This window comes from Lissotriton vulgaris, chromosome 4_1 (genome assembly GCF_964263255.1).
Source record: "Lissotriton vulgaris chromosome 4_1, aLisVul1.2, whole genome shotgun sequence".
Lineage (NCBI taxonomy): Eukaryota > Metazoa > Chordata > Amphibia > Caudata > Salamandridae > Lissotriton > Lissotriton vulgaris.
In genome coordinates, this window is record NC_141691.1 from 1,649,164,858 (window position 1) to 1,649,191,976 (window position 27,119).

The 27,119-nt window shown below is 43.1% G+C and overlaps 1 protein-coding gene across 2 annotated transcripts in view; it reads left to right on the top strand.

Moving 5' to 3' along the window:
• The window catches only part of ZC2HC1A (zinc finger C2HC-type containing 1A), a 275,323-nt gene that overhangs the window by 100,089 nt on the left and 148,115 nt on the right, over nt 1-27,119 (top strand). For both annotated transcript variants that reach the window (XM_086965913.1, XM_086965914.1), the window contains exon 6: nt 8,872-8,968. In XM_086965913.1, the coding sequence (XP_086822039.1) occupies nt 8,872-8,968 (97 nt within the window). The remainder of the gene's footprint in view (nt 1-8,871; nt 8,969-27,119) is intronic.

Sequence of the window (27,119 nt, forward strand, 5' to 3'; positions counted from 1 at the left end):
GATTTTATTAAACTGTGTATGAACTTTTTTGATACTGCTCCTTTCTTGAATAAAAGGAAACGATCTAAACCTAGTCTTTTTAGTTCTCCCCCTTCCAATGTAGATCATCTTGTTGGGCCAGAGGGCCATATAGGAGTTGCATTTTCAGTGCAGGGGCCACTCGCATCAAATCTGTTAGCAATGAAGTCAAGAACCCCCTAAATAACTTTTTGATCTAGCGTGGCGAACAATTCTTCCACCTCATTTGGGTAACACGATCCTTCTGCCAAATTGAAAGAATTTGCTATATTTTTGGTCTAGATGTCAGTTAGCCAACATTCATTGCCTCTCCTTCCTGACTCGCATGAGAATCAAATATTGTATGCGAGTTCAAGGCAAGCAGGCTCCATTTTCACTCAGTACAGTATTAAAAGAGGACATATTAAAAACAAACATTTGCAATGCATTTTTTTATTATGTGTTGGCTTTGCAAATATATAAATTAATAGCATCGTTAGTCACAAAGCCAACACCTTACACTTTCCTAATGCGAGTCCTATTGACCCTGGCAATGCTTGTTGGTAGCAAGCAAGGACAGTGCTGTTGTGGTGATGATGTGGTCGGGCTGAGTATTGTGGTGGTTTCCCCGAGTGATGTAGTGGTGTCCCCGAGTGATGGAGGGTGGAGTTGGAGGGTGGAGTTGGATTTTTTTTAAAAAAGATTTTCTTTGACATTTATAATGTAATTTCGTACATTTTGGAGGGTGGGAGGTTGAGGTGGGAGGTGGTAGGTGGAGGGTGGAGTTGGGTGGAGGGTGGAGCAAGTCAGACCAGGCGCATTTTTAAAAAGAAAGGTGCGCATCCACTATTGCCTACTCTGACGAAAACACTGGAACCCACTCACTGATTGGAAGGGAGGTGGAGGGAGACAAGAAAGGAAAATGGAGGTGCTAGGGCAATGACACGACCACGAAAGCCAAACCTGCTCGTCTTGTGAAATAGGTGCAGCACTGTTAGAAAGAGTTTATACTGCAGCTGTCTGCGGAGATCAGAGCAAGTCCATGGCCAATTAAGGTCAAAACTGAGCATTAATAAAAAGCAACTAAGAACAATAAGGCAGATGTGGCCAGTGGCTGTTTCCCCCTGCCTGTCTAGTATGCTAGCTATTCTATTTAGATATGCTATAACGCTAATATCACTTGGGGTTTAAGAATAATGCATATAGATAGCTGAGAAAAAAAACACCAGCTAGAACGGCACCAGGAGTACATGTCAAACAATGCATTCCCCTGATAAGACGAAAGCTCAGTTTAGTTCTAAGAAGCCACACCAAAAAATGTAGCGCCGCGGTTTGGCAAAGTGAAAGTGCCAAGAAGATTAAACGCAAAGGCAGGTACACAAGAATGTACCTACGGGACATGCCGAAGTGAACGCACCATGGAGATAGGAGAAGGTACATACAAGACAGCGACTGTAAAAGTAACCAGGAACTAACTGGTAGATGTGGCCTTTGGCTGTTTCCACCTGGTTGATATGGGTGGTATGTACATATGCAGCATAGCAGATCACACTTTGATGTGTTAAAATGGAAGCGACATGAAAAAGGAAGAAGCCACACACTGTAGAACACCAGCCATAACTGTAGCATGAGTTGACTTAATCCAATGCCCGGTGTTAATAAAGCAAAAGCGCCATGAAAATGGAAGAAGCCACACACAGAAGAACACTAGGCAGAACTGTAGCATGAGGCGACCTGATACAATGCCTGGTGTTGATAAAGTGAAATCGCTCTAAAGATCGAAAAGGCACAAACCCAAAATGAAGCACTGCGGCTCGGTAAAGGGAAAGTGTTATGAAGGTCTAACAACTGGGACAGAGGAGTTAGAAGAAGACGGGGGCACTAGGGGTGAATAGGGAGTGGGTAGTAGAATGGGGAAACGGCGAGGGACGGTACAGAGACGGAGGGGGAAAAAAAAGCACAGAAAGAGACGCTGCCGAGGATCGTAAAGAGCCAAAGAAGCTCTTCGTATTGCTGTGGCGGGGGGGGCATTCCTTCGAAGACTGATGCGGCGGGCAGGGGAGCGGCAGCCTTTCTTTGAAGTCTGATGCGGCGGGCACGAGATAGGCTGGTGCACTGTAAACAAGTCTTCGGAGGAGGGCTGATTCTGCGGAGCGCGTTAAGTGGCAAGCTCTGACATTGCGCAGAGGGGGGGCGGGGGAGAGCATTCCTTTGAAATCTGAAGCTCTCGGCATTGCTGTGGCGGGTCTGATGGGATGATGCGAGGCACATGCCGAGGCTCGGGGAGCAAATGGCAAGCACGGAGCACATGCACGGTGCGTAATCCGCCTGCCAAAGCCCTCTTGGTAATCTTTCCTGATGCACCTTTATATGTGTCGAGCTGCAATGCGCAAGCGCATTGGCAGGTCGAGACCTAATGATTAGTAAAGTTAAAGCTTACAAACTTTTCATGGACCCAGTTTTGAGGACTATTGTTGAAGACCTGTTCCATCAGCTCATGTGTCGTGGGACCAAACTACGGAGTCTCTTTTTTTGCCAGATAGTGTTCCCTGCCTGACTCAGAATTGTCCAAGTTGCTTTATTGTACAAACCTTCTACAGCAATAGAGGTTCCTGCCTAAGGTCTTCCATCCCTTGCTAAAGTTATGGCAAGTTGTGTTACTGTACAATTACTCGACACAATTCTAATGGTGATCTTTTAATGAATACCAGTCAGGGTTCAGATAGAGGTGCAGCACTAAAATCTCCTTGCTCCTGATAGTAGACGATGCCCAGATGCTGGCAGGTCTTGTCTTCCTGTTCTTCTCAACATATGATCTGAATTTAATACTGTGAAACATTCCACGATCCTTATGAGTCGGTGCATGCATGGGAACAAATAGAGTGGTACTCGGTTTCTTTTACTTCATGAAGCAGTCTCGGCAGATAAAATTCATCATTTGCCTTTGATATTCAGTTTTTTGACTCCGTGGGCACGCAAGGTTTGATACTGGCCTAGACCATTTCCATTCTTTATCTAAAACCCCTTGGAATCCTGCTCAGTAATCCATAGTATATTTATGTAGATGATATACAATTGTCATAAGATTGCCTCTTCAAATAATGTCCTACATCTTAAATTGTTCAAATGTTCCAGAACTTGATGAACTCTCGTTTTTCGAAAATATATCCTTTAAAAACACTTTCGCATCCTTGCATTTGTCTTTCACAGTTCAATCCTGGATTAACTCTTGTGGTTTCAATCACGGCAAAATTGTCATCAACTGTGCAAACTCCTTTTATGTTATTCTAGATGAAAGGCTCAACCATCAAACTCAAATCAAGGCAGTGGTCCAAACTGTGTATTTGCAATTGTGGCCTCTTTAGGGGATTGTCAGTGTATCCTAGAACTAGATATCAACATTACTCATTGCGCTGAGATATTTGAAGAGTTACTTTGGGTCACACTGCCTTTTTTGAGGCAGTGAATAGGCTATGGAATAGTCTCCCTTTTCAACTTTGGGAGAATGTAGGAAAGTTGGTTTCTGTTGCAGTAATCCCCACTTTTTGCCAGACTACTGATGCACTCTGACCTGATCAGGTTCCCAGGGCTTGTGTTCTTTCCCCAAACGTAACCCAATTGTTACCTCTGGCCACAGGTCAGCCCCTGGTTAATGGTGCCACAGGCACCCAGGGCACTATGACCAGGGAAGTGTGTGTGTGTCCTCAAAATACAACCCTGCATCCAGCGCCCTGGAGAAAGGAACCCGAGGTGCACCTACGTTCCCGAGCCCTCCAACTTACCTGCCCAGCTGTTGGTTCCTCCTGGAAGTCTTCCTGGACAGAGCCTGCAGCTAAAAACCAAAACCCAAAATCCCCCTTGAAAACAGGGCAACCAACGCCAAAACAGCCCATGCACGCTGCACCGCTGCGGGTGCACTTTGTATGCTAAACCGGATCCCCCTTTGCCCTGAGCCCCACACCTTTGTGGCCTACTCGCCAGCAGCAACCAACCAGAGACCCCCGATCCCTATTTAGATAACATTGGGCCTCTGCATTCTACACCCGGCCGCCCTAGTGCCACTCGGGGTGTAACAAGAGTGCATCCTTGACCCTGGGGGAACCCTTGTTCCAGCCACAGAAGTTTAACTCTGAAGACAGATTACTTACCTGGTAACCGTTAACTTCATTTCTCTCCATAGGAACCTATTGACTGTTTATTGTAGGAAAATGTTCTGTGTGGAGTTGATTTGTATGGAAACCTGAAAAATAACAATTGTGCAAAACTGATTTTACTTACCTTTTCTCTAGGAAATGTCCCAGTGTGATATCTAGGCATATCGCACTGAGTAGAAAAAGTAATCTCAAAAGTAACATAAAAGTAACTTACCTTTTTTTTTGTGCAAAGTCGATGCATAGTATATGTACAGCATTTCACAGTATTACTTTACCAGTAATTCAAACTGTAACAATTCTTTGAGTGTGTAAAATCATTTGCAGATTGAGTGGGTACAACACATGCTTAACACTGTCCTCTGATACTGCCTTACTGCTCGACCATACTACCACAAACAGAGAGTAAGGTTTTATCTAACTTTCCCTCTGCCTACCTTTGGGGTTCCACTGGACTCTGTGCCCACTATACCTCACTCTGGTATAGTGTATATATAGAGCCAGCTTCCTACAGAGGAGCATCGCTGCTAGAGTTTAGGAAACTTCTAAAAACGTTGCTGTTTCTTATGTTAGTCCACAAGTTAGGTGTCTGTGAATCATTCGGTGATGTTGAATCAGTCATAGATATATTAGAGCCAAGATGCATATGGGTGTGTATATGTGCTTAATAGGCAAAAATAAGGAAATAAATAAATACTAAATAAAACAATCGCGTTTAACCCCTTCCATGCTGATGACGGCCGGGAGCCGTCATGGCACACAGTGCTCGTGTGCTGATGACTGCTCCCGGCCGTCATGACCACGCCCGCGATCAGAATGTTCCTCAAAGGAGCGGAATTCCGGCCGCGGGCAACGGGTTAAAAGCCAATAACAGGTCAATAAACAAGAAATATAATACAGAAGTCACACCTCCCATCCAATTGAATTTGTGCTTCTCTTAAACAGTTCTGTAGAAACCTCTGCCTCACATTTACAATATTCTGAGGTGGTGGATACAAGGCACACAGTACTTTTTAACCCCTTCCACGCTCATGACGAGCTGGGCTCGTCATGGCGTAGCCTCCTCGCACGCTGATGACGAGCCCAGCTCGTCACGTAAAGTGCGGTTTTAAAAAACTCAGCACAGGAGCGGAATTGCGCTAGCGCGCATGCGGTTAACACTCATATAAAAATGAATAAAAATAAAAACAAAATTCCGTCAGTCAATAACTATGTTCAGTGTAGGGTGTAGTCCCTTCCTAACCAGGAAGAACCTTTGTGGAGTACTTCACTAATTTAGTGATTTCTTTTCATAAAGTTGAGTTGCCAACATTCGACCACTATTGCATGAAATGCAAAATGTAGCTTCATTTTCACCTTTATTTGTAGTTTTATGTTTTTTTCATGTTTGTACAGACCTCAGAGATCTTATCGCCAGCCAGGTGGTGGTGGTAGTTGGAGGTACCATTAATTGATCTTAAATAACTTCTGGATTGCTTGACAGAATTTGTATTTGTCCATACCTTTAGAGAGTCAACCTTACACCATCACGTGCTAGCTTTGCAAATACGTAGCGATGATGATCCAGGCCTGTAAATGTTCACCAGTGTTATTGAAAGGCAGCAGATACCAATCATTGTATTTTCTGCCTTGCCTCTCTTCATGGTTTATGTCCTGTAATCTGCTACCTCAGTTTTCCATTCAGTGCAGATAGTTTTAATCCAGGATGATTAGCTGGTTACACTTTGAAGTTCCTTATTGTGCTGCTTATAGGTAAAGTTCATGAAGTGTGACTGAACTGGTGGGACTAAATAAACGTTTTGGCATTTGCACATTTGCAGCGTTTTTGTAGATTTGCAAATAAAGAGGCAGAAACTTCCCCCTAAATATTGGATTTGCTTAAAAGAAAACTGCAGTAAAACTACATTCAGTATAAGAATTCCCCTGTTACGTCTTATTGTGGAAACTCTTCACCTGTAGGAGGGAATGTATGTAGTTTAGAAGACTTACAGACTCCATGGTGTGGAAAGGGTTTCAACTTCAAAAACTGTGCTGATAGAACTTTAGTTCTGCACAGATGTAGTCCAACCCTTACACCCATCCATCCGTTCCTTAATCCTTACCGGTTCCTCTGATATGGCGGAGAAACGTTGCCACCCTCTGCTGAGAGCCAGCTGAGGGAAGTGAGAAAATTAAAATGATAAGAAAACAGTGTTATAATAATTTTATTTTTCTTTCCACCTAGAGCCAGCCAAGTCTAAGGTGGACGGGCCATGATGACAGCAGGGGCGTAGTAGTGCACACTGTAAGTGTGCATGACGGTTTGGCCGTCTGTCTAAGGCTGTCAAAACTGTCATGTGCACCTAGATCTCTCTCCACCCAAGCTGTGCTGCACAGCCAGGTAGAGAAGAGGCACAGACTCCTAGGACCTGAGTTATTGTCAAACCTGCACGGCTCAGACCATTCACACCGCAGCTGTATTACCAGTATGAGAGCAATGTCTTGATTGGAGTCTAGGAGACTGCTCAGTGTGCACCAGCCCATGAGGAATCAGAGTCTGGACCGGAGTAGAAGAACCCCGAGATGGCTGCAGGATTTTGCTTTGCTTTTTTTTTGTTATTTACCACCATCCCCCACAGCTCTCCACCCTCTGCCGCACCACTTGTGCCACTGCTGTGCCTTATGTCCTGCTATCAAAAGACAAAAAAAAGAAACAATGCAGAGGCTATTAAGTCTTTGCTTTCAGACAAAATGTGATAGGAATGTCCTCTCTGGTCTTCTCCACACCTTTAACCATCCGCCTTAGTGGATGCGGATCACTCCGGACATAATGCTATATAAATTTCATCAACCTTTTGGTTATTGCTTCTTCGGATACATTGGTCTACAGAAACACATCTATGGGACTCGACAGTTCAAATGGACTAGTCTGGTGTACCTGCTGTGCTTAATGTTTGGCAGTCTTCTGTTCCTTCACCAACTTGATTCAGGTGTGCTACTTCAACCCACGTATTTGCATGTATTACTTTTGTTTCATAGAGTTAAAAAACAGATGTCAGTAATTCCATGTTCCTCATGGTGCACTTGATCCTTCAGCATAAAATTGAGACAACTAAAACTTTTTGTGGTAAATTTATTTTCTTTTTTCTTTTGATAACTTTATTTCGGTCTCAAAGGACCATAAAAGTACAAGATAATAAATACATAAAAAGAATACATTCCAGTAATAATCACCGTTGATTCTGTTGCTGTTACAGTCAATCATATATATACATTCATATTTACAAGTATAAAAACAAGCCATTTAAAATTCAGATTAAATCATTCAACATAGCTATCAAAAGAATACATTTCAATTCATAAAATAAATGAGTCACAGTTTATGTATTTAAAAAGGTTCTGCGTTTTAACCACATTCCATTTAAAAAACGGGAGACGGTAAAGACAATAGGAGGATGGGTATCATATTTTAGTACTCTAAAAGCATTTTCACATTCTCTAAATTTCATGTTTTCTCGTTGTTGGTTCGCTATTTGTCTGTTTTTATATATATATATATATATATATATATATATATATATATATATATATATATATATATTTATTCATTCATTCATTCACTGGAAAAACCCTAGGTTTCCCACCAGTTATAGTTAGCAGGTCATTTTACTCATACAAAACCTATGAAATTCCCCTGTTATAGTTACTTCAGCTAACTATAACTTGCGCGCCCGCAATGCACTGCTGATGATGTCACATATTATATCACTCATGACATGGTCAGTGACATCACTGATGACATCTCAGATGACATCCCTGATGACCCTGTGGGACCCCCTGAGCAGGCCTAGGGGGTCAGGGTGCTTCTACCCCGCCCCCTTTTTAAGTTCTACCCTTTTTTTTCAGCTTTCTTGTGCCTCAGTCTACTGAGGCACAAGATGGCTGCCATCAATTTCTGTTTTGGAGTGTTGACAGACAGAAGCAGCCAATCAGCATGAAGCTCGTGCACGGCAAGGTGTGCGCACGGTGCGCGCTTATAGATATATAATTGATTTCAACTTTAATTTTCTCAGCAACTACTGAAGGGATTTACACCATTTAAACAAAAGTATGATCTGCGTACCAGACCCTACAATTTTCCCAAATTTGGTGTAATTCCGTTCAGCGGTTCGAGCTGTAGCCGTGTCTAAAGGTCCTATCGAAATTAACATGGGGAAAACACGTTTTGGGACCCCCCTTTTTTCTCGGCCCCCGCTTGACGAATCTTCCCAAGACTTTCAGGGAAGGAGCGGAGCAGAGCGGGGCATCTTCTTTGAGAAATTCGCGGAGACTCATCAACCGGCGCCAAAGTTATTCCCAATAGAATGTTGCTGATTTCCTATGGAAACTAGGTCCTAACTATAACTACCTACTGGTGACCGCCAGTAGGTAATATATATATATTTGAATAATGCAATACAGCTTTTAATGCCATCAGGTTGTGATTTGCTTCATTTTACATTTTGGAAATCTGGTGAGGAGTGTTAAATTCCATTCAGCCTGCTAACCCAGAAAGTACAACAAGATATATTTAATCTCAAATAATGGAGAGTACTTCTGCTTTTTTGCTTTATATGTGTATCTCTTACCCCTGTATGTACAAATGCGATGTAATTACATGTTACGTGTCATATGTTGTAAGTGTAAAAAAACCAATAAAGAAATAATTATTATTACCTAGTTATATCTTGATTTTTATTTTCAGTACAAACCTCCAAGCCTTAAAAAGACTAATTCCCCAGCAGTTGTGACATCAGCATCCTCACGCTTACCACAGCCCTCAAGCCTTGGGAGAAACTTGGGTAAGAATTTAGACTAATGTGAATTTTTATATTCCAATATGGATTCAACTTCCTAATTTCTGAAGAGCAAATTTGTAACTATTCTTCTAAACTAGACTGCAAAATGATACATTTAGCATTTTTAGTCCCTAAGACATTGTATGCATCATGGTATGAATGCACCGTAAAATCGGCTAAACTGTTTGATTTGAGATAAAGACCTTGTGTTCAAAATGCTGTGATTTTGCCCAACAGGTTTGGCGATTTACATATATGTGGAATAGCAGAAAATTAATAATCAAATCCATGTGAAATTCTAATTACCAAGTTTAAAAGGGTGTGACAAATTACAAGACTCTACTCTACTTATAGAACATATGCGTCCTATTTCAGGTACTCTCTGCAGTATGTTCCACTGTTCTGTGTGATATCACTATGGCTTATTAGGGAAGACTCCTGACAAGTTGGTGTTTCCTTTCCTCGACCAAGTCTTCAATAGGAAGTAGAATTAATTTACAGTAGTTTACATTTTGTATGTGAGGTTATTAGGCCGATTGATAATTGCAGGTTCTCTAGGAACTCTTTTGATTTTTTTCATTAGAATGTTATTTTAGGAGTCTGGGAAGAGCAAAGTAATTGAAAATGGGTAGAAGCTGTATGAGAATGGTACTGTCAGACCTACTATAGAAATATTTTCAAATGCTTCTGATGAGACTGTATTAGAACCTGGAGCCTTCCATCTCTTTGATTGGCCTAGGATTGTCCTAACCTGGCTTAATTTACTTTTACATTTATAGATTTGAGCCCTACTTTATTTTCTTGTCTTTATTTTTCAACCTTAGTAGATTTATTGTAGTTTTATGGAGTCTGGATTTTTCTTTCGTTGTTTGCTGAAAATATTACGGAACTGATCACTTTTCATGATCTTTGATTCACACTTGTTTTTCCCTTGCGCAACAGCTTTATAGGGTCTGTGAAACTTATTCACCTGCTACTTTCTCTATTTGCAGTCCTTTTCTTGCAGAACTATCCTTCTTCAGTGGCCTTCAGCCTTAATGTTTGCCCGACATAAGCGCGCCTTAAGCCTTTATTTTAATTTGTACTTCCTGCACCTTGTGGCCACATACCTCTTAAAACCAGACCAGCATTAAGGTATCTTACCCATTACTAGTCACTATAGTTTGACGGTTCCCTTAGCCTTCCAACAGCATGTTGCTCTATGTTTATTTCACTTACTTGACCCCCTAAGAATACTGTGCTGTCCATCTAATGCTCACTACTTTTCTATCTTGCCTTTCAGGATTTCACTATACCGTCCTATAACGTTACCAATATTTTCCTTTCAACATTGATCCACATCGACTTGGACTGGCGTGGTCAACGTTCCTTTAGTTGACCAGTTGGGTGGGATTGTATTTACTCACCAATGTCCCATATCCTATCATTCTTAAACAGCAACTGGTTTTCAAGTATCAACAGGATACTTTCAATTATTGAATGTGTCCTTGTTGCATTATAGTTGGTTGCTAGCTCCCCTTCTCTCAAAAGCATTATGGACTGAAATTAACATCCTTCTTTGGTTCTCATTGGGATAGACACTGATGAAACAATAGGAAAAGATTTTCTTCTATCGATTTTCTTCTTTTTATGTATACGATACCACTCTTCCAGTATAACTTTGAAGTTAGCACTGACCACTCTTCCAGTATAACTTTGAAGTTAGCACTGATAATTGAGACCAATCTTCTTATGTGATATTTTTATCTTTCAACATGATTAATTTTGGTGCGCACACTTGACCACCATCTTTGCTTGAATGCAGACATTGATCACTTTTGGAGTGGTTATCCAAAAGCAACCTGTCTGCATTTCTATTTCACTTCCCTTTGTCTCCATGCCTTATGACTTCTCACAAATATCACTGTATGTGCAGTAAACAGTCTTCCAGGGCACTTTCCTTTCCCATTTGGTGGTAGCCTCTTTTGTATAGTATTTGTGCCCGAGTGCACAACATTCTTATTCCTTAATACACATCTTTAAATTCCTCAAGCCCACCTCCAGGCTGATCTATTAGAATTAGATAACTTGTTGCAGTAGCGTACAAGACAAAGCCCTGGGAAAGTCATGCATAGAGACTCAGAATCACAAACTGTTTAGGAGAAAATCACTGATGGACAGATATGTAACCAGATTCATTACTGCACCACTTTGCGGTTTGTTTTCTGACCTTGGTGCAAACGTTTGATGAAAGCACAAGTTGTGCACATCTAAACTGAGGGTCTCTCCTTTTGAAGACTGGGTTACTAGGGAGTGACATGTGAGAGGGCAATGACTTGAGAGGAACATTCCTTAAGATGGTCGGCCCTTTTGAAGCCTAATAACCCATTTTGCCACAAAGCAGGATTCCTGATTCAGAAGCATTTTAGAGCATAGCTGATCAACGACATTTGACTGCAAAAAGCTACCTAAGCTGAACAATCTAGTGCTACTGTGATACTCTGACTCACAGGATCGTAGTATTTAAGCCCAGTTAATCCACATTTGCCTCAAAGATGATCCATGGCAGGAGTTTTGAAACTCTTAATTTCTGCAGACCTCTACCTATTGCAAGAGGTATTTGGAGTACTAAATGCTTAGAGTTTTCATTAGCTAATCTCGTATAGTTATCAAGTGTACGATATACCCAGTTGAAGACCTCATAAGAGTATAGCCACTTAAGCTATCTATATACTTTTTTTAAGGATTTGATTCACATGAAGTTGTATTTACCTTTGAAGGACATTACCATCTAGTGCAGTGTCTTCACAACATGTTTTTATTCTTATACTCTAGTATCAATTTGCAATTCCTGTCTCCACAAATGGAAGACGTAAGGCTGCCATCACTTGCACTTTTTTGATCACCCAGGCATACTACTGCAGACATGATTAACTTGTTTTCAGCCTGATAGAGCTGTTGTCAATTTTAGTTTATTATCAGATAGGATTTAGGTTTATTTTTGGGGTCCATAATCTTAGAGGATTAGTTCAAGAATGATTAGTTTCTGGAACATGTTCCTAAATGTATTTGTAAATAATCGTGTTTTCTCATTTTGGCCATTAGTCTCTGCTGTATTTCTAATCCTAACCCTTACATTACCAAAACCCCTGTCTTCAACTCTGTTGTTACCCTAAACCGTACTCAGTTTCTAAACTTAACCCCCAACAGTTAATTTAGCCCCTACCCTAAGCTCTCTGCCTAAACCTTAGTCTAAGCCATACACTAACTCAGAAACCCAGTCCACTGTTGATGTTGTTTCTGTTTATTTTTTGATGTAAATAAAACTATCATTTTTGGCCCAAGATGCACATTACCTATCTGATGAACTGCAGAGTCTGACAATGTATGCTTCCCAATGCCCTTCCGTTTGTTTTGCAGGTCTGCATAAATGTTAAGTTTTCTATCGCCTGCTTCCATTCTTATATGCATTATTTCATGTGTAAACACAAGGCATCCCTTAAATGTGGTGGAGAGTGCCTCAATAATTGTCTCCTCTTAGTAATAGCTCCTCCTCACTTGCGGAAAGGATAGTTGCTTTGTATAAGCATATAATTTGCTTACAGGTTCAAAGACCACTTGAGGAGATATTAAGCGAGTTCTAAATGTTTGCTGCATACAACACCTGAACACATGTTTTGGTTCACCAGTTACTGTAGTTTTGCACCAACAAGGTCAAGGCACATTTTATTTTCCCAGCTAGAGATGTCCATGCAAGTGGTACTGTAAACTCAAGGTTTGTCCAAATCTGTTAAAATGCAACAAGACCAACGTTATCACCCAGAACTACAGTCACAGAATCTAGCAATTTGATAACTTATCGAGTTCAGTTACTTTAATTTACTGTTGGAGTATATGGCTATTCTTGAGGAAGCACCTTATCCTTCACCTAGTGTGTGCTATGTAGCAAAATGCTAGCTATTTATGTATTAGGTTTTTTTCTGTAATATATTTTTTTGATTTTTAAGAACTAAAGGAAAACTGGTATTGCAGCAAAACAAAAACACATTATTGCATGTTATGGCAGATTGTTAGTTATTGATTTTAAAATTTTGGGGGTTTTGAGAACACATTCCTGGTCACCATCGTCCTCCCAGTGCATATACCAAAATTATTTTGAATTGCAACAATGTCTCTGAAGTTGGGCTTCATCAAATATAACAGAGTTTTTTCCCAAGGGCATCATATTTCCTTAACATTCTGCAGGACCCACACACTTTGCACATCACTTCGTCTTTACTAGTTTATTATTATTTATGTATTTATTTATTTATTTGGAGGTTTTATATAGTGCTGGCTAGACCCGGAGGTAGTGGAGCGCTTTACAGGAGCAAGAGCAAGGCAAATATCAATGGAACAATAGATACATGCAAATTACTATCAAGGACATGCGAATATCCACATCGAATCAGGAGAAAGGCAAACAAATCTTAGGATCAAAGGTTACATACAGTTAACAAAATGAGGGAGATGTGACAGAGGAATACTCATAATTGAATATAACAAGAGCCAGGGTTAACAGAACACAACAAAATCGCAGGAATGCAGTTAGAACATAAAATACATGGGAGAACATGGAGAGCAGTGTAGATGTAAAAAATAAGGAGAACACAAGTAAAACTAGTTTTAAGGTATCCTTTCTAAGCATCATGATTGGTACATTCCAAAACACCTGAGTGTATTTGGGCAGTTATAGACTGCCATATCCCCAGTATCAGTAAATGAGGCAACAAGGACAAATCCTCCACTACCACTGTTATAAGTATGTCATTTATTAATACACTGCGGTCCCCATTTGTCATCTAATTTGGAGATTAGAGGTATGTCCCACTTTTAAAGCTCTCAAGTGAATGCAAGTCTTGTAGTATTTTAGAGTCCCCTGGGGGTGTTTCCAAGATGAGCCTACTGACCACTCCTGTCTTTCTGATGTCAGCCTGACTTGCCTTTTATTACTTTTGTTGTCTGATTCTGTCCTCTTTTGGGGATCTCCCAGCAGTTTTGTTCCTTAAAGTACCAGAAATCCTTCAAAATGGTACCATTGACTCGCACCACAGCAGTTTGTTTAGTTTAGAGGATAGACGTCCAAGACCCAAATTTGAGGCCAAAACCCATGGTCTTTCAGATTAATAGTATAAAGGGCCATTCCAATGAGTCAAATGCATTTGCATAATAAGTGATATCATGTCTGGTTCCTGTATCATCACATTTGCGTTCTGTAATTATCTAGATACTCGCCTGAGGTTGAGCCATGTAGACTTGTATCAGGCTACTCATTACTGTGCACAGGCATTTGGCCAAGACCCAAACCCCAATATTTAGTATAAAAATTAGTCTGTACGAGCCTTTAGGCAGTTTTCCCTGTTTAAGAATGAGCACCAAAAAGTCCATCCTTAGATTTGGTGGAGGTTTCCTCTCTTCTATGCCCCATTTAACATACAGCGTATAAGTTCCCAGAGTTTACTGATGAGGCATTTGAAGTACTTGATTGGTTGCCCATTTGTGCCCAAGGCTTTCCCACTTTAGAGTTATTAAATTACATTTGCAATTTCCATTGCCCCCTGCCCCACTCCCAGTCTCCACCTCCATTTTCCCCGCTACCTTCCCATGATAAGGTAGCAATTGGGAGATACTTTACAAAGTTCCTTACTTCATCCATGGAGCACTTGAGTCTGTGTTTGTAAAATGTCTCCAGGTATTGTGCAAACACCTGCACAATTTCTCGGCTGACTTCACTAATTCCCCCAGGTTTGACCTAAACTGTTATATCCATCTGTGGTCCACCTCCCTCTTTCCCAATCAGGTCAAGTGCGCAGTCACTTTATTGCCGCCTTGATGAATTTCATGTTGTGCCCTTGTCTCACTTTTGATTAATCTGTATTCTGCTCTGCACAGTGCTATCCAATGGCACAGATCTGGTCTCTGGTCTAGCAGCTAGTCATTTGGCACTGAACTAATTGGTGTTCTGTTTCTTATGCAGCTGTCTCCCTTGCCCTGTGGCTACCAGTGTCCGCTAATATGGCCTGCCCCCTAATCACTGTCTTAAGTGCCTCCCACATGTTAACTTCTGACTTCTTAACTTCTGACTGTAACATCCCTTCATTTTTACTGAAGTAGAATTCTGTTTGTTACCCTTTAGGATCTCCCTATTCCTTAACCCAATTTATTTCAATTGTATACTAAGATTTAGATGACCAATGAGATTCTCTTTACTTAATTAAAAAAAAAACATGATCAATACAAATTTAAAAAGCTTTTAAATATTTTTTGAAATTTGAAACATGTTATTTCATGCTCTGGGTGAAATAATGAGTGCGCTTCTTTTGCAGTCCGAACACTATATTTTACATACAAAGGCTTCAGGAAAAGGCACCGGTTAAAGTGCAAAATTCGGGAAAACTACACATGATCAAGATTTTGTATGGATTTATTAAATAAATTGCATAGTCTATACTCAATTATTCTGTTCCAAGCACCTGTAACCATTTTTTATGAGATATTCATATGGAACAATATATTTTTTTTTTAACTCTGCGATCTAACTTCCATAATAAATAATGTTGTAGCTGTGCTTCAATACATGCAGATACTAGACCATCCATCATCATTTTCCCCTTAAAAATCAATATACCATGATTCTTGTAGATTCTTTCAACAAAGTATTTAAAATAATTTCTAAGTTGGAGAAGAAATATTTCTATTAGATGAACCTTACTCAAATTAAAGTGTTAAAGTGCATAGTTAAACTTTTTACAGAAAGTATAAACTTTCATATTCTGTTTAAAAGCTTCTAAACATAAGCCTCTTGAAGTATTTTCATCCCTATGCAGAAGACCATATTCGCAACTTAGAAAATCAGCCAGCCCTATTATGTAACAACTTGATAGACTTATTTCAAGGCATATTGCTTCAATCAGAACCATCATATTTAAATTAAAATATTTTACCCTCCTATCTCGTGTATAAAGTTCCAGGGCTTTATGTCTATAATTTTTGTTCCATAAAGTAGTGTGGGGGAACTTTTGCACAATATAACGAAGGAAAATGAATGAAATGTCTTTGACCAGTTGCTCCGTGTAGTTAATAAAGTGTACGTGTATGGACCATTGCTTTGCTTGAAAGGTGTAAAATGTGCTCTTTATGTAATAGTTTGGCAAAAAATGATTTCCCTGAATAAGGGTGTGTATAAACAGCTTCCATCTCCTCACTCCCAAAAACGATTTATATTTTCTATTTTTCTACATCTCTTATCGCAGTCATCATTTTACTTAATATTGCTTTTCAAATAAGGACGATCACATTTTTCAAACCTTTCGGTGTGAAGTCCAAGAGCATAATATCATTAGTGTGTAATAGCAAAGCTATATTTCGGTGACCTATCTTCGGGGCGTCCCCTCCCATTTCATTCAGCGCAATAGGCAGATCAAAGATATAAAGTGAAAATAATAAAGGAGTCTCAAGCAACCCTGCTTTAAACCGTTTTTCGATAAAATTCAGGCGACACACCACAGTCCTCTGAAAAGAATAGGTGACACCAGGTAAAAGAATATAGCACCATATAGTAAAGATCTTAAGCAGCGTCTCTGGTACATTAAAGTCTCGGAGCCTTCGCCACAGAGTAGCCCAAGCTGTCACATGTGGTTGAAAAATCCATGTAGGCTGCATAGACTGGTACACTAGGCGTTGATTCCTATTTCTCCAAGATCATTTGCAGAACTGCAATATTACCAATGGTTGAACTATTTGGTTTGAATCCAGCTTGCTCCAGCCGGATGATATTATTATCATCGGCCCAACTTTGCAGCTGATTTAGAATGCTCTTGCCAAATATTTTCCAGATGAGTCAAGCAGTGTTATCTGCCTATAGCTACTAGGTTGACGGGTGAAACTTTTCTAGTATATTTGGAGGATAACACTGCTCCTCCGTGAGGTAGCTATATCTATAGTACAATAACAATACCTAAACAAGGGTTAGAATTCTAATAGGGTTTTGATCTGGACCCCTAGCACCTGAAACTCTAGATCGATGAATAATGTCCTACACCTGTTTTTTAGACGGCAAGTGAAAAATTGCTACCTAGAGGAGAAATCTGAGGGAGAAAAGAGCACGTTGTCCGAAGAATTTGCAACTTTACTTGGAATTGGTCAAATTTTAGAAAGTTAACTACTCCTGTGCAATCATTTATTCAATCTGAAGGAAACACTTAGTGATAGATTCCTTACCTTAGAATTACCCCCAGGCGTCAGACTGGATCCGAAAAGTTTTCTCGTCAGCAGTACCCCCGAGTGTCGGTAGGTGACATCTTGCGGCTCCACGTGCGTCGTTGACATCGGAATGACGTTGTCTGAGCTACTTAGATGCACCCACGCGTGCTGACGTCAGTTCTTTCTTTTTCTGCGCCAGCAAGCGCAGATCCGGGAATAGCTAGTACCCTCAGTCACTTTTTGACTGAGTTTTTGGATGCCTTTTACCTCCTCTTTTCGGAAGGGGAGGACTGAGAGGGGTCTGAGGACCCTCTGTGGTTATGATGCGGACTGGGCAGAGGATTTGGGGGAGGCAAGTGGTCTTGACACTCACCTGACCCTGGCATGCTGTCTCCTCCTACCGAGGATATGGAGGAGGGAGCCAGTTACGCAGTGGTGTTGTGTAGGGCAGCCGAGGCTCTCCACCTCGAACTTTTTACGGTGGCCGTCATGACTAACCTCCTGACAGAAGTGCTCCAACCGGTAGCTACTTCTTCGGAGCCCTTGTTACCTTTTTAATGAAGCACTGATGGACGTTCTTTTGGGCACCTGGTCCAGGCCCAACACTGGGGCTCCTGTAGATAGGAACGTGGCCCAACGCCATCGCCTGGCTCCGGGCGACCCCATTTTCCGGCTCCGGGCGACCCCCTCTTCCTTACCCAACACCCCACCCCTAAGAGCTTGGTTGTCCAAGCCTCAGCTTCCCAGAGTGCATTCACTACCGCACCTCCGGATAGGGAATCCAAGAAGCTGGATCAGTTAGGTAAAAAACTGTTCATCTGCCAGCTTAGGGTTGCGGTCGGTGATCACTGCATGCCTCATAGGCCGTCATACCCACTCTCTGTGGGACACGGTTGCGAAGGGGCTGCTCAACTTTCCGGAGGAGGCCCACACAGTTCTTTCCCAGGCGATTGCGGCCGGGAGAGATACAGCAAAATTCACCATACATTGTGAGCTGGATACCGCCGACTCACTGGGCAGATCAATTTCCACGACGGTGGCGCTTCCGTGCCACGCCTGATTGAGGACTACTGGCTTTCAGGGGATGTCCAGAACACCTTGATGGACATGCCCTTTGATGGCATTCACTTTTTTGGCAACAAGGCAGACTTATTGGAGCGCTTCAGGGACTCCCGGGCTACGGCCAAGTCCTTGGGTCTGTCGGCCGCTCGGCCTCCTCCGCCTTCTGCTTTTTCGCTCTTTTCGTGGCCACGGAAGGGGTGCCCCACAGCGTTCGCAGAGCCACAGGCCACAGCAGCAACAACGTCAGCGTGGCAGCGGATGTGGGAACCGTCAAGGCAGTTCAGGGGGCCAGCGGGCGGGCCAGTCCTCCTTCACCCCCCCCCCAGCATCCGCTTCCAAGCCCTCCTATTCCAACCTTTCAGGACCATCAGACGCCAGTGGGTGGACAAATACGCCATCATCTCCAGTACTGGCGCAACATCATTTCGGGCATGTAGGTGCGGCAAATTGAGCGAAGGGGCTACTCCCTCCCCTTCGAGGCAATCCCTCCAGGCATGCCACCTCAGTACAACCGCATGTCAGGGGATCACTTGACGCTTCTCTAGCAGGAAGTTGCGGCCCTCTTGGCCACAGGGCCATTGTGCGCATTCCGACGCCAGATGTAGGTCGTGGTTGTTATTCCCACTACTTTCTGGTTCCAAAGAAGGACAAGGGCCTGCGTCCTATCTTAGACCTTCAGAAAATAAATCGGTTCCTCAGGAAGGAGAAGTGCAAGATGCTCACGCTTGCTCAGGTCTTTTCTGCCTTAGATCCGCAAGACTGGATGGTGGTGTTGAACATAGGCGTCCTGCAAGTCTATATCCCCGTCCTGCCTGCCCACAGACGCTACCTGCGTTTCACGGTAGGCCACGAGCATTTTCAGTTCACCATGCTCCCCATTGGCCTTACCAGCGCCCCTCCGGTGTTCACGAAAGTGATGGCGGTGGTGGCAGTTATCTGCGCAGATCAGGGGTTTCAGTCTTCCCTTATCTCGACGACTGGCTGTTGAAGGCGGGCTCGCCCCAGGCAGTTCTCTTCCATCTCCAGACTGCGGCCGACCTCTTGCATTTGGCGGGGTTCTCCATCAATGTGCCGAAGTTGCACCTGATTCCCTACCAGAGGCTCCATTTCATCGAAGCGGTTCTGGACTCGGCGCAGTGTTGTGTTCATCCTCCCGAGCAGCGAGTTCAGGACATTCAGGCTATGATTCCGATCTTTCCGCCTCTGTCCTGGGTTTCGGTCAGGATGACGCTTCGACTGCTGGGTCTGATGGCCTCCTGCATCCTGCTGGTGGATCATGCCAGATGGCATATGCAGGCTCTGCAGTGCGATCTGAAGTTCCAGTGGGCACAGCACCAAGGCAACCTGTCCGTTCACGTCCAGATGTCGGAGAGCACTGCAAGACAGTTGCAGTGGTGGCTCACGAATCGAGATTGGGTCAATGGCTGATCCCTCTCCTTTCCCCAACCGGAATACACAGTGGTGACGGACTCGTCCCTTCTGGGATGGGGTGGCACATGGGGAGGCGGAGATCAGAGTCCTCTGGTATCCGGGGGAGTCTCAGCTCCACATCAACCTGCTGGAGCTTCTGGCGATCCGGCTTGCACTGAAGGCATTCCTTCCTTCTGTCATGGGGAGGGTTGTGCAGGTGTTCAGTGACAACACCACCACCATGTGGTACTGCAACAAACAGGACGGGTTGGGGTCGTGGACCCTTTGCCAAGAGGCTCTGCGCCTCTGGGCTTGGCTGGAACATCAGGGCATGCCCCTGGTGGTTCAACACCTGGCACGTTCCTTGAACGCCAGTGCGGACAAACTCAGCCGCTGGTGCATGATGGATCACTGAATGGCGTCTGAACTCTGAAGTGGCACAAGGACTCTTTCAGCAATGGGGAGAGCCTTGGTTAGATCTGTTTGTCACCGAAGAGAACGCGCAATGTCATCACTTCTGCGTGTTGAAATTTCCAAGGCGGCACTCGCTCGGCGACACTTTTCGTCGCGAGTAAAGTTGCGGTCTGTTGTACGCCTTTCTGCCTGTACCATTTCTGCCCAGAGTGCTGAAGAAGATCAGGCGCTACCGGGCCCAAGTCATCCTTGTGGCTCCGGACTGGGCTCGAAGAGTATGGTATCCTGAGCTACTCAGTATGAGCATCTATCCCCTGATTCGTCTGCCTATTCGGGAGGATCTTCTGTCACAGCAGCAGGGGACGGTTCTCCGCCTGAACCTGTCCGGTCTCCACTTCCTTGCGTGGAGATTGAGCGGCGACAGTTGACGTCTTTCGACCTGCCTCCTGAAGTCTGTAGTTATCTTGGCAGCCAGGCGTCCCTCCACTAAGACGGTATATGCCTGCAGGTGGAATAAGTTTGTGGCATGGTGCACAGCAAAGGCTGTGGATCCCCTTTCCGCCTCTGTTTCTTCTCTCTGTGACCCATCAGGGCTCTGCTCTGGGCACTATCAAAAGTTACCTCTCTGCCATTTCCGCCATCCTAAGGCTTCCAGATCAGCCTTCCCTTATCAAGTCCCCCCGTTGTAAATAGGTTCTTGAAAGGCATCAGGCTCATGTTTCCTCCTGTCCATTTAGTGATGCCTCAGTGGTGTTGAACATTGTTCTTACCTTTCTGATGTGTGCTCCCTTTGAGCAACTTCACAATTATCCTCTTAGCCTCCTCACGCTAAAGACTGCTTTCCTGGTAGCCATCACCTCTACCAGAAGGGTGATTGAGCTCCAGGCTCTCTTCTAAGCCTCCTTTTCTCTCTGTCCATCCGGACAAGTTGTTCAAAGGACTCGTCCCTCTTTTCTGCCAAAGGTTATCACTGTCTTTCACATCTGGCATACCATCACCTTGCCCACCTTATTTACGCCTTTCGCATTCCTCGAAAGAGTGAGAGGCTCCACCGTCTGGACCCAAAACGTGCGCTTTCTTTCTATCTGGACTGCACACAACCGTTCCGGGTGGATGACCAGCTCTTTGTTGGCTACGTGGGTGCCAAGAAAGGTCGGGCTGTGCACAAGCTGACCATCTCTTGGTGGGCCGTTATGTGCATAAAGGCTTGTTATTCCTTGGCTAAAAAGGAGCCTCCGGTGGGGCTGCGCGACCATTCTATCAAGGGGACGGGAGCCACTACTGCCTTGGGACGCAGTGTTCCATTGCATGACATCTGTCAGGCAGCTACGTGGGCCTCACTGCACATGTTAACCAAGCACTACTGCCTGGAAAGCCAAGTCCGGAGAGATTGCTTTTTTGGCCATACTGTTCTCCAGGACTTTCTGGTGTAATCTTGGTTCGCAGACCCGCTACCAGGGTTGGTATTGCTGGGGTATCTATTCTAAAGTAAGGAATCTATCACTGTGTTTCTTTCAGATGCACAAGTTACTTACCTTCGGTAACGATATATCTGTAAGACACAGTAGTGATAAATTCCTTACGGCCCCACCCATCCTCCCCGTTCTGCGAACTGATTTCTAGGGTAAGGTCATCCCTTTCCAGGGCCCTAGTTTCATGGCACCAGTGGTCAGTTTCTTGTATGGCTCTGCGTTTCTGGCACGGAAAGTCGTGTCCAGAACTGACGTTGGCATGCATGGGCATAAGTAGCTCCAACGTCATTCCAGTGCCAACAACGCACGCGGAGCCGCACAACGCCGCCTACCGACGCGCAGGGGTACTGCTGATGAGAACTTTCCAGATCCAGTCTGGCGCCTAGGGGTAATTCTAAGGTAAGGAATCTATCACGACTAATGTTTTTTACCAATAAATCGTTACTGAAGGTAAGTAACTTGTGCAACTAGACTCATTACAGAGGTCTTTAAAGGTTCTTCTATTTACCAGAGGGAATTCTTGGAGCAAAGGTTTCATAACCACAAACGTCATCATGTCCTGTTCAAATTCATGAAATGAGATTAATCCCTGATCTATTCTACCTTTTAGGGCTTTTTTGTATTGCTTTTTTAAATTTCTCTTTGTTGGAAGCATTCCAAACGCACCCTACTTTTCGATGCACTGAAGTGGACCTTCTTTCCCTACATATTCCAGGACGAGATGCCCTCTGGAACAATGTGGATGGTGAATGATAAAATGATATGATTACTCACAGAAGTTTCAACTATATTCTGATTAGGGGTGGGTGGAACTGGTGGAGTTTCACTCTGCAAAATTCCGCAGAGTTTAAGAGACTCTCCACAAAATTCTGCAGAAGCTAGAGCTTCCCATGCTGCAATTTAGCACTGGTAGTGCTAGCAGTGCTGAAAATCCAGGTGAATGGCACCATGCATTGCGCAAGATCGCGCGGCCATTCGGGTAGATTTTGATGTCACCCAAGTGTCAAATCTACTTGAGCGGCAGCATATCAACTTGAACGGCAGCCCTCTGACTTTGAATGCTGGCAACCGCCCACGTTTGAAAATTTCTCCAAGGGATGCAAAATTTCACTGGCATTTTCTGGAGCCTCACAGGAGAAAAATTCAACCTCGTAGCGATTGGTGGTTTTCAGCTTGAATGCTGCTTTAAAGAGTAACGCAGAGTGGGCAAAATTCTGCCAATTCTGCAGTGGAATGGAACCATTTACCCACCCCTAATTCAGATCAGATAGTAAACCAAATAAGATGTGAGGTGTAATAATGTAATCCATTATTGAAAAACTCTTTATATAGGTATGATCGGGATGAGCTGGAATATCTATCGAATCCTCCATTTGCAAAGGTAACTCTGTTATCCACGCAGAGTTTTAACAGGAGCTTCCCTCTTTAGTTTGCTCTGTGATGACGGAAAAATAGGAATAAAAAAGTTCTGGGCTTCTTCTCTTTCTCTGTCTGCAAACATTGTTATGCCTTAGCATTACAGTCCCCTACAGTATTTTGATTATTAATGTTTTCTATTTTTACGATATATAAAATCTAACAAGGATTTGATCAAATGATTTTTTTTCAATCCGTTAGGAAGATCTATATTTGCAAGGAAAAAGGTATCCATATCAGGTCTCATATCACTGTTCCAATCAAACTGTGTACATTGTGCTAAAATCGAAGGGTTAAAAAAGGTTTTATAAAACCAGGAATATTCAGTACTAGCAATGTGGCAATCCCTCAACTTGCGTGTCCTTTTCTGGATTTTTTTGCCAAGCAGCTAATTGCATAAAAATGATTACTTTCCAGGGCCTCCCTGCACCAAGTCTCGTGGATGCAGATAATTTCGACATTCAGGGAATCCAAGGTGTGTTTATAAATGTGCAACCTGCTAAGTTCCAGGAAAGGAAATTAATGCCCTTGCTAAATGGGCTTTGCAATCTTATGCGACCTTGATTGATTGTCCTCTCAATTCGACAGTCTTCCCCGAGCATATGGCAATAACTGTTAATTTCACGTTATTTTCCACTTCCTCCAAAAGGACACAACAGTATTCGAGAGATGATCTATCTACTATCTTCCTTAATGCCAAAGTGTCCATCGAAACAGTGTTAATTTACCCGGCAATTCATCGTCTGGTTCGAGGGTGAGGTAGGCCTACTGAGGGTGCTAAGCGTCGAGGGCGGTGTGCCGAATACGCTTCCACCCCCCTCCTGAGACCCATGGTGTTTATTCCCAACACCTACTAACTGCAGAAACGATAAGTAGAAGCCTCCTAAACCAGGAGTAATTAGGAATATTTTATTAATTCCTAATTTTTTTGCACTTTTTTCACCTTTAATTTTTTCACTCTCGCGCCCCTAGGTAAGGGTGGGCCCTAGCGTGCCCATACCGCCAGGGTTTTACCACACACAGTCCTGATGAATTGCCGGGTAAATTAACACTGTTTCGATGGCAAGAAACATGTCGACTAACCTTTAGGAACCCACCACTCAATTAAAGTGGACTGTTTCCTCACATATTTTAACTCCTAAGTCTTTAGTGATCATTTAATAAAGTCATTATCTCTGATACACTACTGACTATTTTAAATACCCCCAACACTCACTAGTCCTAATTGAACTCAACACGCCCTAAACTCACTATCCCGCTCCGCAGTAATCCTGGCGTTGCAGCACACCAAAGAGACACTAGGTCTCTTTGGTGGGGCCCGATGATGAAGCATGTCATCACTAGGTGGTGAGTGAGGGCTTTCTTCAACATCCCAGTGCGGTTGTGTTTGTGCTCCCTAGAACGGCTTAGCCTGTCCTATAGACACTCTTTTTTTGATTATCGAGTAGTTTCAAATATGCCACCCATCTCCCATACTAATCGAACAGTTGAGCTGTTAGTTAAAGATTCAACAAGTGCGCAAGCAAACACAACAACTCTAATGTTAAAAACATAATCTAAAAGGGGGGTGTGTGTGTGTGTGGTTGTGTGTATGTATTTGTGTATTTGTGTGCGTGTACTGTAAGTTTCACCTACGTGATGGGAAAGTCATTTGTGAACCCAGAACTAAGGTTGAAAAAAAAAACAGAGGCTCAATCACAAAATTCAGAACACTTGCAGACGCGGTCTCCATCAGTCTTGTGCTCCTGGAATATCAGTGGACTTCAACATAAAATAACTACACCAGAAATATGTAACTTCTTTTCCGGTCACAACTGTCTTGCCTTCCAGGAAACATGGGCCGCCAAAAACTACCCATCCAACGGTTACTTGGAATATTGGAAGCCAGTTGTAAGAGATCAGAAATTTGGACAGCCAAAGGGGGCTCTGTAAGTCGTGTAGCCTTAAAGGCCCCATGGCACCACTATATTTTCAGCAGAACTAGCTCCTTGGAATTAAAATTAACTGATGGAGACAGCAGCGGCTTCGGCTACTTCTTAATGCCTACATTAATCCTAATGCCCTTACAAAAAGGTCTCAGTTGAATCTCCTATTTACTGTCCTGCGTGACCTTGCAGGGACTTTACGTTTTCAAATTGCCTCCTTACGGGGGATTTAACACCAATCTTTTTCAAGGGTCAACGGAAGACGCAAAGTTTAGTTCCGATATCCTTACCACCATTGAAGGTATAGGTAAAACCCAGAACTCAAAAACTTTGTAGCCTCTGCAAACATTGGGTTTTACAACTTTACACTGCGGGTTTCATTGAATTGGAGATTTCTTCAGGATATCGCCCCAAACTGGTTGTGGAGAAAAGTCAGAAAGTACTCGTATCTTAACTATACAATTTGCAATTCAGAACTACTTCCATACATAGAAAACTACAGCATTATAGAACGCTCATAAAGCGATCATCGCCCGTAAGTCATCACCATCACTTTGACCTTGACCTATATTCTGCTACACACAGGAGTTTAAATTGATGGAATGAAGAGGCTAGCATTAAGGTCTTGGAAGAGTGAACCACTTACTGTTTGTCTTCAATTGGGTCAGATGACCATAGATTAAGACTGAGCGAATTTCTGCACTCTGCTTTTAAATCAATCCCAAAATCCGACGCAGCATTGTATGGGGCGTAGTAGCAGGCAGGCCTTTCACTCAATTGAAACATGGCGCTACAGAAAACCAGAAACACTGCTGTTAGGGCGGTAAAGAGTCACCCAGAATCTAAAGTTTTATTGTCCATCTATGAAATCGCACAAACTAGTTATAGATGGGCATGTCGAACTGAAAAACAGCATCTTCAACACCTCTGGTGCATACTTCACTTTGCAAGTAAAAGTCGGAACCCTAGAAACTTCTGGGCACTAGTTAATAGACAAACTAATGGAAATCTTTGCCTAGGCTCTGCAAACATCTCAGACCAGGAATGGGTAATATTTTTGGCAGGTCACTTCCAGACAAGGGCGATAAAACCTTGCAGATTGACCAACATCTATAGGGAGTGGCCGGTTAATCTGCAAAGAAGACAGAAACATCCAAGTGAAGATCTAGCCATTTTACCCTCCGAGCTGGGCAAAATATTAACTAGAGTTAGATCGGATGGAGCACCGGGCCTACCAAAGGCCTTGTTCAAAAAGAACATTCCTTTCTGGACGAAGCAGTTAGTTACCGGTTTGAATACAGCATATGAAGCTCAACTGTACCCTACTCTTGGCACAGTGCAATAATTTGGCCGATTCATAAGACTGGCTCTAGATCAGCCCCATGCAACTATAAGCTGATTGGATACCGAGGCTAAGTTGTTTGCCAGTTTGCTGCTTGAAGATCTGAAAAACTGGGCCGTTTCAAAGGACCTGATACCAAAAAATCAAACTGGCATTGTGGCTAACCCTGGAGCACTGACTAATCTCCTAGCCTTATCTATCCTCATTGTTAAAGTAAACACTTCTTCTACGGCACTCTTCTGCTGCTTTGCGGATTTCAAAGCTGTTTTCGATCATGTGCTGAGGGAGGTTCTATGGGTCAAACTAACATAATGGGGAATTCCGTCCCATTTACTGAATTCAATCATCCAGCTCCATCCCAACACCTGGATTCAAGTGAAGATAGGCTCTGATTCACACCTATCCAGAAAAATACTGACGTCCGGGGGGAGTAAGAAAGGGATGTATGTTAGCCCCCATGCTTTTTAACCTGTTTCTATCTGGCCTTTCAGCAGAGTTAGATGCAATAAATAGCCACGCTCCGAAGAACGGTGGTACGCAGATCCGCAATCTCCTATATGCTGAGAATCTTGCTCTCTTCAGTCTTACTAGAGTCTGACTGCAGCACCTGCAGAATACATTATACAGGTACTCCACCATGAACAACTTGTAGGTTAATCTTAAGAAAACTCAAGTAGTGAGATTTGGCAGAAAGTGCTATAGAGGTGGCGGCTGGGCGTTCAACAAGCTTCAACTTTCGATGGGTATAACCTGTAAATATCTGTTTTACATCGACTCAAGGGGCTCTTTAATAAAACATTGTAGTAAAAATGCCATGAAAGCCCTGGCACTTCCAGTCAGCCTCCCCAAACTCGCTAAAGTGACTGGTCCTTGTTTAGCTTCAATGCCTTAGG